The sequence below is a fragment of the Musca autumnalis genome, unplaced genomic scaffold (assembly GCF_047663935.1).
Source record: "Musca autumnalis isolate F117 unplaced genomic scaffold, ASM4766393v1 scaffold_5, whole genome shotgun sequence".
NCBI classification, from domain to species: domain Eukaryota; kingdom Metazoa; phylum Arthropoda; class Insecta; order Diptera; family Muscidae; genus Musca; species Musca autumnalis.
The window spans coordinates 185,054,960-185,067,864 of NW_027412088.1; the positions used below are offsets into that span (position 1 = coordinate 185,054,960).

General features: G+C 37.6%; 1 protein-coding gene across 5 annotated transcripts in view; it reads right to left on the reverse strand.

The window, feature by feature from the left end:
• Pgant9 (polypeptide N-acetylgalactosaminyltransferase 9) overlaps nucleotides 1-12,905 on the reverse strand; it is a 423,799-nt gene that overhangs the window by 190,742 nt on the left and 220,152 nt on the right. For all 5 annotated transcript variants that reach the window (XM_073956150.1, XM_073956151.1, XM_073956149.1 and 2 more), the window contains 2 exons: nucleotides 9,433-9,628; nucleotides 304-473 (listed from right to left, as the gene is read on the reverse strand). In XM_073956150.1, coding sequence (XP_073812251.1) covers nucleotides 304-473; nucleotides 9,433-9,628 — 366 coding nt within the window. The remainder of the gene's footprint in view (nucleotides 1-303; nucleotides 474-9,432; nucleotides 9,629-12,905) is intronic.

The window sequence follows — 12,905 nt, forward strand, 5'->3', positions numbered from 1 at the left end:
AATAACCTGCAACCTAACAAACATACACACAAACACGTAACTATATATGTGTGTGTTTGTGTTTCTGGTCATAAAAATCATCATCATTTTTGCCATGCCAGACACGTGCAGCAATCAATCACGTTTCCCGACAATACCAGGGCATAATAACACAACGTGGTTATACTTTGGGTTGCTGAGTTGCATACAAAACACCCATCAACCTTCCATCATTATTTCAAGTTGCAACCAACCCAACATCTTCCTTCCTGCTCCTTCTTCTTCTTCCCATTGCAGCCAGCCATATCTACCATCCATACTTACGCATATCTGAGTAGTCATCTACCAGTATTACATTGCCTATCAAATGTTCTGGTGAACGATCAAAAACGGAGTGTACGGTACGTAATAGCACGGACCACGCCTCATTGTGGAAACAAATAATTACATCAGTGGCTGGTAGATCTTTACGATAACGTCCCGGCTCTTTACACCTGTAAAACGACACAAAAGAGAAAACAACAAAAACAGAAACAAATTAGTTTAGTGAATTATTACAAAAAACAAGGACGACAACAACAACGGCAACAACAGAAAGCATATTAAGGCGCAAAAAAAAATTTGTAAGAAGCCGCAAAACTATAAAAAGAAGATTTACTAGGACAACAGTTTAGTAATTTTTCATTTAGGAAATTGCAAAACGTAACCCAGGAAACAATGTGGGATGGAGTAAGTAATCATAGATTAGCTTAAGGAGAGGATCTCCAGTACCCATTATGCAAATACGTGGATACTTCATTAATAATAAAGTGTGTCTGTGGAAATATTCTAGGTCCATTTCGGTAGGTCTACGACGAAATAGACATTAAGTAGGCAATGGCTTAACCATACCAAAGGTGGTGGATTAATTCCACATAATATCCACAAGTTGTATAAAAAAGAGACGTTATCCAAATGACGTGGAAAAAGTACTCGCGATGTGGATTAAGCCTCAAAGATATCAACCCGTCCTGGATAAGTTGCAGACAATATTCAGATGTTGTGGACAAGATTCGGCCGTTATTCCCACGATATGGATAGGGCCCAGTTGTTGTGGAGATGACACAGACGATATCCCCATGAGGGTATACACATGTCCTATATAAGACGTATCCTTACTTACATAGCTGGCCCATTACAGAACATTTGTTTCATAGACCGAACTAAGAAATGATCTCCAATTCTCTCTGTTAAGTGCTTCGCTTTTTGTAATACCGCACCTTGTCATCTCTTCATCCACTTGTTTGCGCCATCTATTCTTTGGCCTGCCAATTCTGCGTGCACCGCCATGTGGCTCGAATTTATACGCCTTTTAAGCGGGTTCATCATCGCTAATTCTTATTATATGGCCTAGCCAACGCAATCGCTACATCTCGATACGTTTATCTATACTGATGTCGTTGTATAGCAGATACAGCTCGTGGTTTATACGACGTCGATATTCACCGTCAACGCAGATCGGTCCGTAGATCTTTCGAAGAATTTTTCTCTCAAACACACCAAGCACTGCCTTATCTGCTTGCGCAAGTACTCAGGCTTCGGAACCATACATCAGCACGGGTAGTATCAGTGTTTTGTAAAGCGTTATTTTTGTTTTACGAGTTGTGGCTTTGTTTTTGAAGTGCTTACTTAAGCCAAAGTAGCATCTGTTGGCCAATACAATTCTTCTTTTTATTTCACAACTGATGTCGTTTGTTGTGTTTACGGCGGTGCCGAGGTATACGAAGTCTTTTACTACCTCAAAATTATAGGAACTAACTTCAACAGTTGGTCCGATCTCAATGGACGCATTGCGCGTCCACACCATCAGCTTGGTCTTCTCGCCGTTTACCGCCAGACCCACTTTAGCAGATTCTCCTTCGACTTTCATAAAGGTATCGGTTACTTCTTTTACTGATCGTCCCATGATGTCTATATCATCAGCATAACCAGGTAACATGTGGCTATTGCTGTAGATTGTGCCACTTATTTGACGTTTGCCTCTCGTATAACCTTTTCTAGTAGGATGTTGAACATATCACACGAAAGGCTGTATCGTTGCCTGAAACCTCTTTTGGTACAAAACTCTTCGGAGAGGTTCTTTCCTATTTTAACTGAAGATCTTGCGTCAGTTAGAGTCATTTTACAAAGCCGAATGAGCTTTGCTGCTTTATAATCGACAAAAAGGTGGTTGGTGTCGATCTGCATCTCTTGGGTCTTCTCCAGGATTTGCCGCAGGGTAAATATCTGGTCAATGGTGGACTTGCCAGGTCTAAAGCAGCATTGGTATGGTCCCATTATTTCGTTGACCATTGGCTTTAGTCGTTCGCACAATATCCCTGACACTATCTTGTAGGCGATAGGGAGAAGACTTATGTCCCTATAGTTGGAGCATAAAGTCTTATCTCCTTTCTTATGGACGGGACACAGTATGCTCAGGATCCAATCGTCGGGTACGCGTTCTTCCTGCCAGATGGAGCTAACTAGCTGATGCATACACCTTATCACCGTGTCGCCTCCGGTTTTAAACAGCTCGGATGGTAGGCCATCAGCTCATGCTGCCTTATTATTCTTCAGCCGGTTTATTGCTGTCTTTACCTCATCTTGGCCGGGTGTTGTACATTCAATACCATCTTCTGGGATTGGATCTGTGGTGTCTTCGTCGACTTCGCTACTATTGGATACCAACAGTTTGGAAAAATGCTCTTTCCATATCCTTAGCACACTATCTGTATCAGTTACCAGATTACCATGCTGGTCTCTACAGGAGGATGTGCCAGTTCCAAAGCCATCAGTTTGATGTTTCACTCTTTGGTAGAATTTTCGGACTTCATTCTGTCTCCTGTGCATCTCGATTTATTCACACTCCCGCTTTTCCATCTCTCTCCTTTTCCTGCGGAAAAGACGTTTCTCCTCTCTCCTTTTCCCCCGATACCTCTCTCGTGCGCTACGCGTTGCTACTGTTTGTAAAGTAACCCTATATGCCGCATTTTTCTCTTCGGTAGCAGCACGACACTCCTGGTCATACCATGGATTCCTTGGTGGAGGTCTCTGGTATCCAAGTACTGATTTTGCGGCTTTTTGCATGGAGTGTGCAATGTTTTGCCATTGTCCTGATATGTTATCGGGACGAAGAGTGCTTTGATTAAGCAGTTGGGCCAGTTGAGTGGAATATGCTGTGGTTATCTGTTGTGATTGCAGCTTACCGATGTCCAACTTCCGTGTTGTGTCTGTTCGCACTTTGTTTGTTACGTTTAATCTGGTACGTACTTTTGCTGCAACAAGGTAGTGGTCCGAGTCTATGTTTGCACCTCGGAACGATCGTACATCCAAAACGCTTGATACATGTCTTCCATCTATCACAACGTGATCAGTTTGATTTCTTGTTCTTTGATCTGGCGACAGCCAGGTGCCCTTATGAATATCGAGATTCTTAAATCTGGTACTGCTAACTACCATGTTTCTTGCAGCTGCAAAGTCTATCAGCCTCATACCATTGTCAGATGTTTCACTGTGGAGATTGAATTTCCCGACTTTTGGGCCAAAGATATTCTCCTTTCCAATTTTGGCATTAAAATCACCTAGTATAGTTTTAATGTCATGGGCAGGGCAACGGTCATAAGTTTCTTCTAAGCGCTCGTAAAATTTATCTTTGGTCTGCTCGTCCTTGTCTTCAGTGGGAGCATGAGCACAAATAAAGCTGATGTTGAAGAATTTTGCTTTTAATCGAATTGCAGCGAGTCTTTCATTCACTGGGGTGAAGCTGGAGACCAGATGTTTTAACCTCCGACCAACTACAAATCCGCAACCAAACTCATGCTTTGTGTCATGGCAGCTATAATACAGTGCGTCAACTTTAGGTGTTGTTGTGACGCCTTTACCGTACATCTGCCAATGCGTAAACAGCACCTTCTCTATAAAGAGTGCGAACATTCCAGGTGCAGATTCGCAGATCATGGTCCTTAAAACGTTTGCGGGGTTCGTCAACTTTAGAGGGGTTTGTTTTTCTTTTCTTTAGTTTTTGCATAGTAGCCTGTTTTTTCTAGGGGAGGGTTACTAACCCGACGCCCAAACCCAAGTTTTTAACGTTCTTATGGGTGAACGCGCGGCACATGTTAACTCACTACCTTTAACGGGTGTTAAAGGCAGTTCCCCAGGTGACACCACGGGGAGGCCAGTGTCCACTTGAGATGAAAGACGGACCAAGATAAATCCTGGGCTTTGCCATGTTAAAGCCGGTCAGGATCGTTCCTTGGTATCTTCCATCCCCTACGTCACCCCCTTCCCCTATGTCACAAAAAAGTGGATACGTCTTAGCCTTATTCATGTTATGTGGATGCTATCTCATCCATATCTACTTGACGTGGATAACATCCCAACGTTATTTCCGTAGCATGGATTATTTTCGAAATTCATTAGCTAAAGTAGATAAACCAGAGCTTGTGATCTACTATGAGAGGTACTTATGCTCTTCTAGAAGAAGTATTATGCTCTTCTATAAGAAGAGCTTGTGCTCCTCTATGAGATGCATTTGGTCTCTTCTATACAAAAAGCTTGTGCCCTTATATACGAATAAATTGTACACTTCTACAAGAGAAGCACTTATGCTTGTCTACAACTTGTTCATATGTAATTCGAATCATTTTAGTTTTAATTCGAGGATTCTACTTGTAATTCGTAACATTTCATTTGTAATTCGAAAATTCCATTTGTAATTTGAATTATTCCATTTGTAATTAGAAGTATTCCATTTTCAATTGGAATTTATCTATTTGTTATTGGAAATATTTCATTTGTTATTCAAAAAACTAAATGCAACCAAACATTTTTTAATTTTTTTGTTTCGAATTTCCAGTGGATTAATTCGAATTAAAGCTGAAATAATTCGAATTACAAATAAAAAAAATAATACGTATTAGAAACAGAATAATTCGAATTTCAAATGAAATAATTCGAATTACAAATGGAATAATTTGAATTGCAAATCAAATTCTCGAATTTCAACTGAATTGTTTCGAATTACAAATGGAATAATTGAATTACAAATGGAATAATTGAATTACAAATGGAATGTTATGAATTACAACTGGAATGTTTCGAAATACATCCGAAAAAAGTGTAGAAGAAGTATTATGCTCTTCTATAAAAAGTGCTTGTGCTCTTCTATGAGAAGTGCTTGTGCTCTTCTATAAGAAGTGCTTGTGTTCTTCTACAAGAAGTATTTGTTCTCTTCTATACAAAATGCGTGTGCCCTTATATTCGAAGAACTTGTACCCTTCTACAAGAAGAGCTTGTGGTCTCCTATCCAAAGTCTCTTATGAGAAGTGATTGTGTTGCTGCTCTGTTTTATGAAGAGCTTGAGCTCTCCTATGAGAAGAGCGTGTACTCTTCTATAAGAAGATCTTGTGCTTTTATATGAGAAGACGTTTCGTTGGAACCTGTGCTCTTCTCTAATAAAAGAAAGGGCTCTCCTATGAGAATAGCTTGTGTTCTTTTTTGAGAAGAATTTGTGCTCTTCTATGAAAAGGGTTTGGGGAGAGATCTTTACATTTCTGAGATGATCTCGTGCTCTGCCATTAGATAAATTTGTGTGAAGTGATATTATTTGTGGGAAGAGCCTACGCTCGTCTATGACGAGAGAACGGGCTTTTCTATCAGAAGGTCGTTTGTGCTCTTCTATGACAAGAGAATGTGTTCTTCTATGAGAAGTGCTTATGCTCTTCTATAATAAAAGCTTGTGCTCTTCTATAAGAAATTGTGATCTTCTATAAGAAGAGATTGGACTCTACTATTCTGTTCCTTCCTATGAAGAACCTGCGTTTTCTATGGCAACAGTCTGAGCTCTTCCATGAGATGCGTTGTGCTCTTCTATGAGAAGAGTTACTGCTCTTTTATGAGAACAACTTGTGATTGTTTATGAGAAGAGTTGGCGAGCTTGTGCTTTTTGTGTGTTTCGTTTTGTGAGAAAAGTCTGTGCTTTTTAACGAGAAGAGCTTGTGCTTTTCTATGGTAAGGGCTTGTACTCTTCAATAAGAACAGCTTGTATTTTTCTATGAGAAGAGCTTGTGCTCTTCTATGAAAAGGGCTTTTGCCCTACTATGAGAAGATTTTGTGCTCTTCTATGAGAATGATTTGAGGGTGTGCTCTTCTAAAAAAAGAGCATGACCTCTTTTTTTTGAAGAAGAGCTTGTGCATCTCTATAGTAAGATCTTCTGTTTTTTCTGATGTGCTTCTCTATGAGAAGAACATGTGCTCTTCTATGGCAATATCCTGTTGTCTTCTATGAGAAGAGTCTGTGATCTTCTATTAGAGCTAGCCGTAGTCGCTAGTTCTTTCGGCTATTGCTCTGTTCCAGAACCAGCAAGAAGCTACTAGTTTTTACTACGATAACATTTTTTCCTTTATGTTATCGGAAAAAAATAGTAAAAATTAGTAGATTCTTGCAGTACTAGAACAAACCATATAAGTTTTTTATAATTTTCAATTGTAGTAACTACTTAAATAAATAAATAAAATAAAAATTCTATTAGAGCTTTTGTTCCCCAATGAGGTAAGCATTTGATCTTCTATAAGAAGAGTTTTTCTTCTTTTACGAGAGGATGTATTGTTCTTCTATGAGAAGGAAAAAGCTTTTCTATGAGAAGAGAAAGTGATTTCCAATGAGAAGAGGGTATGATCCTCCAGGTGAAGTGTTTGTTTTCTTCTATGAAAAAATCTTTTGTTCTTCCATTAGTAGAGCTTTTGTTGCTTTTGTTGTTGGGAAGAATTTGTGCTCTTCTTTGGAAAAGGCTGCTTTCCTATGAGATTGGTTCGCTCTCCTATGACAAGAGTTTGCTCTCCTGTGAGAAGAGCTTGCTCTTCTGTGAGAAGAGGTTATGCAATTTTATGAGCAGAGCTTGTGTTGTCTCATTATAACAGCATCAGGCAAAAATGGGCATACGTGCCCTTGATGAGAGTAGCAACAGAACAACCACCACTCAGTCTTCGCTCAGCAGTCAATGAAGAAGGTTTTGTTGTCGCCTGTTTCAACGATTATTAATTTTAGCAATGCATTAACGCTCTTGGTGTTGTAAGGATGAGACCGCTCACAATTCATGTGTAGTGGTGCCGATACATGCATTAGAACATAGATGAACAAAATGAGCGCTAGCCTTTACGTTTTCGTACGATTTACCATACAAATGCTCCCTTCTTGTTCATTATTGCATTATAACATTGGTGCTCGCTTCCTTACGTTAGCGTAAAACATTTGCCATTGCTTAGCAATGGGGAGAGTGTCTTACCACTACTAATGCACCAACTAATTTGTTTTCAAATTAGGAAAGAGTTTGTGTTCCTCTGTGAGAGGATTGTCTGCTCTTCTATGCTTTTCTATGAAAAGAGCTTGTGTTCTTCTATGAGAAGAGCTTACGATCTATGAAGAGCACCTTTACTCTCCAATGAATTGTCTCACAATTATTTTGTACATGAATGATATAGAGCAGGGGTGCTCAGAACAGTTCGTGTATTAGTAGTGGTAAGACACTCTCCCCATTACTAAGCAATGGCAAATGAGAAATAAAGAGAGAATACGGGTGGTTTGTTTTTACGCTAACGTAAGGAAGTGATCACCAATGATATAGAGCTTGGGTTCTTCTATAAACAAATCATTGCTCTTTTTTATGAGAATAGCGTAGGGGTGAGCACGCCTGTGTGCTAGCACACAGGCAAATTGTAAAAACATACTCTTAATTTTTTGCGAACCATAAACAATTAAAAATTTATGCAACTTTTTATTTATATTTTTTAATAGATTGCATTGTGAACGATTTTAGATAACAGTAATGTTTAAAAAATTTTGAAATAAGTAATGAAACATCAAGAAAAACTAAATATTAATTCTCTCTTAAATTTGCCTCTCTCTCGATTTTGCTCAGCTCTGGAATAGCGTGAGACCTTTTGTGAGAGGATGTTCAGCTTATCTATGAGAAGATCTTGTGCTCTTTCTATAAAGAGCTTTTATTCTACTATAAGAGAATCGATGTGGATAAGCTCTCCACATTAATCAAGGGATGTACAAGTAAGATTTAAATTTAGTTTAATTTCGACAACATTTCATGTCACAAAGTCAATAGTATTTATCCAAAGAAACAGAATAGCATGTAAAGTTAATTACTTCTTGTCCATATAATAACACTTTCTCTCTATCTAAATAATATTTCATCATATCCAAAAAGCACGGATATTTTTTGCTTGTCCACATAGTCGAATAATATTTTCACCTTATTTGAACAACCCGGCTATAATTTGTATCTTATCTCGGATAAAATTTTCACATTATCCAAATAACGTGAAAAAAGAAGGTAGTCAAGGACGGATGACCCGGCCCGCTACTTAAGTGAAAATTACATACATGCTAGGGTTATGGCTTTTTGACCTAGGGTTATGGCTTTTTGACCTTATTTCTCAAAAATGATTTCCTGTGGCGAGAATGAATGAACTTTTGCCTATTAATCAAAAGCTCATTTATGAAAACTTTGAAAGCAGGAAATGTCACCACCATTGCGCTGTGAGGTATTTTTGCCACCGTTGAAAATGTGATGCTGTCTTACGTGAAAATTGTGAACACGTTGCTTTCAGGAAACCATATTCGTCTCTTCCTCCAAATTATTGCGTTTCTCGGGTTATTAAATACTTATCCAAATTAAATGAACAAATTTTGTATGTTAACCGTGTCCCTTCGATATTTGTTTGGTATTGAATAACTTACAAAAAGTGTCCAAAATAAAATTGTATTTATCATTTATGTGTATATTACATTTTTTACTTAATTTACTAACTTATATTAATGTTATTTAATATTCTTCTCCTATAAATCTCAATTTCCACACTGAGTGTAATAAAAAAAATTTTCTAGTTTTCCTCATTTTTTCTCAAGTGGTTGTTCAATCAAAAAAGTTTTGCTATGTTTATTTTCACATAACAAAATCTAGACCCAATGAAATTTACTCAAGCCATGACGGTCAATAATATCTCCTACTAAACTATAGTAACTTCCAACCGAACGACCACCAAAAAATAAGAAAAAAACAGCAACAACAAGATTGTTTTCAATGTTGTTGTACAAACGATTATTTTCGCAATTTAAGATTTTATGGCTTCCCATCAAAATGAACACTTTAAAAGTGTTACACAGACATATGTCAAAAAATGTGGTACCTACACATGCGTTTTTGTTTGCCGGCTTCCAGCTAGCCAATTTACTTACTACCCTAGCTATCAAAAGCTACGATTATAGGACTGACCATTTAAATAAATGACTTTTGACTCCTATTTTCGCACACTTTCATTAATATTTTTTTTCTTATTATTATTTTGCAGTCTGAACATGCCTCGTCGATACGTGGTGTTATTTGATGTTTTTACAAAGTTTGGAATTGGTTTCCATTTACTTACCATGCATCCCGTGGATCTGGCAGTGTCCTGTGCACTGAAATCATATCCGATACATATTGATTAAAGGCATTCTTTTGCCAACCATCGTCGACGGCTTTTTTCATTTCTTCAGTCATATTGGCAGGCAGTGTTACTGGTTTACCCATCTCGCCGGGTGAATCTTTGGGTGGAGATGGTGGTGCGAGTACATTTTTGCCTGGAACAAAATAAATGGTAGAAAAAAATGTTGTGAATAATTTATTTTATGGGAAACATATTTTTTGTTATTTTAAAGGAAATGATTTTTTTTTTGAAAAATATATTGGAAATAATATGAAGGCTTACTTTGATTGGATTATAGTGGTACGAACATAGATCAAGTTACGAGTATATTGAGAGGAAACATGTGGAACAAGGGAGATCAAGTTACGAGTATATGGAGAGGAAACATGTGGAACAAGGAGTGATTTCCAAAAATATTAGACCTACTAATCTTCTCCAAATCCATACGACAGAATAGGATTTCATATACATACGTCACAATTTCTACGGACCATCTCTGTTTTCATATAAAAAATCAACATGCATTTGGCCTTCGCCAACCGCTATCCCCCTCCAATACCATCACATTGGTGTATCCCTGCGAATTGGCTTCATGCAAATGACATTTTGGGGCGTTGTGAATTGTCTTATCCCAAAGATGATATTGTTAAAGAACTTTACAAAAGTTCATTGGAACCACAACAAAGGAGTTGTAAAGTTGTTGTCGTTGCCGTTGTTGTTGTTCGTGTTGTAGTTGAGTTACAAATTTCAATTTGTTTCATATCACTTTATATGGCAGACAGACCTGCATGATGCTGTTGGCTGCCTTTCATGACTGTTAGACTACTTAAAAATTGAAAAATATTAAGAACCAACCCGTACACAAAAGAGCATGAAGCAATAGGAGGATTGCCATGCAAATGAAAGGATAAACTCATCTCGGTTTGTTTTCAGAAAAGTATCATTGTTCATATTTATGCAGCGGACAAAAGAAGGATAAGAGTTTCATTTTTGGGTTTGAAATAAATAAAAGGCAGTTTCCATTAGAAAAGGCAGGACACCAGATTACCCTACACAGGATAAATTTAGTTCAAATGTAAAAGGATGGGAACCCAAGAACGAATAATTTGTACGAAATATTGGAGCTTTTTAATGAGATTTTTATACCCTCAGCCTTAGGGCTACAGAAAGGGTCTATAGATGCAACCTTTATTTCAGGAAGGGTCTATAGATGCGCCGTTTCTTCCAGAAAGGGTCTATAGATGCACTGTTTCTTCCAGAAACGATCGAAATGGTCTATAGATCCACCCTTTATTTCAGAAATGGTCTATAGATGCACCCTTTATTTCAGAAATGGTCTATAGATGCACCCTTTATTTCAGAAATGGTCTATAGATGCACCCTTTATTTCAGAAATGGTCTATAGATGCACCCTTTATTTCAGAAATGGTCTATAGATGCACCCTTTATTTCAGAAATGGTCTATAGATGCACCCTTTATTTCAGAAATGGTCTATAGATGCACCCTTTATTTCAGAAATGGTCTATAGATGCACCCTTTATTTCAGAAATGGTCTATAGATGCACCCTTTATTTCAGAAATGGTCTATAGATGCACCCTTTATTTCAGAAATGGTCTATAGATGCACCCTTTATTTCAGAAATGGTCTATAGATGCACCCTTTATTTCAGAAATGGTCTATAGATGCACCCTTTATTTCAGAAATGGTCTATAGATGCACCCTTTATTTCAGAAATGGTCTATAGATGCACCCTTTATTTCAGAAATGGTCTATAGATGCACCCTTTATTTCAGAAATGGTCTATAGATGCACCCTTTATTTCAGAAATGGTCTATAGATGCACCCTTTATTTCAGAAATGGTCTATAGATGCACCCTTTATTTCAGAAATGGTCTATAGATGCACCCTTTATTTCAGAAATGGTCTATAGATGCACCCTTTATTTCAGAAATGGTCTATAGATGCACCCTTTATTTCAGAAATGGTCTATAGATGCACCCTTTATTTCAGAAATGGTCTATAGATGCACCCTTTATTTCAGAAATGGTCTATAGATGCACCCTTTATTTCAGAAATGGTCTATAGACACCCTTTATTTCAGAAATGGTCTATAGATGCACCCTTTATTTCAGAAATGGTCTATAGATGCACCCTTTATTTCAGAAATGGTCTATAGATGCACCCTTTATTTCAGAAATGGTCTATAGATGCACCCTTTATTTCAGAAATGGTCTATAGATGCACCCTTTATTTCAGAAATGGTCTATAGATGCACCCTTTATTTCAGAAATGGTCTATAGACACCCTTTATTTCAGAAATGGTCTATAGACACCCTTTATTTCAGAAATGGTCTATAGATGCACCCTTTATTTCAGAAATGGTCTATAGATGCACCCTTTATTTCAGAAATGGTCTATAGATGCACCCTTTATTTCAGAAATGGTCTATAGATGCACCCTTTATTTCAGAAATGGTCTATAGATGCACCCTTTATTTCAGAAATGGTCTATAGATGCACCCTTTATTTCAGAAATGGTCTATAGATGCACCCTTTATTTCAGAAATGGTCTATAGATGCACCCTTTATTTCAGAAATGGTCTATAGATGCACCCTTTATTTCAGAAATGGTCTATAGATGCACCCTTTATTTCAGAAATGGTCTATAGATGCACCCTTTATTTCAGAAATGGTCTATAGATGCACCCTTTATTTCAGAAATGGTCTATAGATGCACCCTTTATTTCAGAAATGGTCTATAGATGCACCCTTTATTTCAGAAATGGTCTATAGATGCACCCTTTATTTCAGAAATGGTCTATAGATGCACCCTTTATTTCAGAAATGGTCTATAGATGCACCCTTTATTTCAGAAATGGTCTATAGATGCACCCTTTATTTCAGAAATGGTCTATAGATGCACCCTTTATTTCAGAAATGGTCTATAGATGCACCCTTTATTTCAGAAATGGTCTATAGATGCACCCTTTATTTCAGAAATGGTCTATAGATGCACCCTTTATTTCAGAAATGGTCTATAGATGCACCCTTTATTTCAGAAATGGTCTATAGATCCACCCTTTATTTCATAAAGGGTCAATAGATGCACCCTTTCTTCCAGAAAGGATCTATAGAAGCACCCTTTTCGTTCTGAAAAGGAATATAGATGCACTCTTTTCGTTCAGAAAGGGTCTATAGATGTACCCTTTTCGTTCAGAATGGGTATATAGATGCACCCTTTCTTCCAGAACCGATTTTAGAAGCACCCTTTATTTCAGTAAGGGTCTATAGGGTCTATATGTGCACCCTTTATTTCAGAAAGAGTCTATAGATATACCCTTTATTCCAGAATGGGTCTATAGATGCACCCTTTCTTCCAGTAACGATCTATAGAAGCACCCTTTATTTCAGAAAGTGTTTATAGATCAGA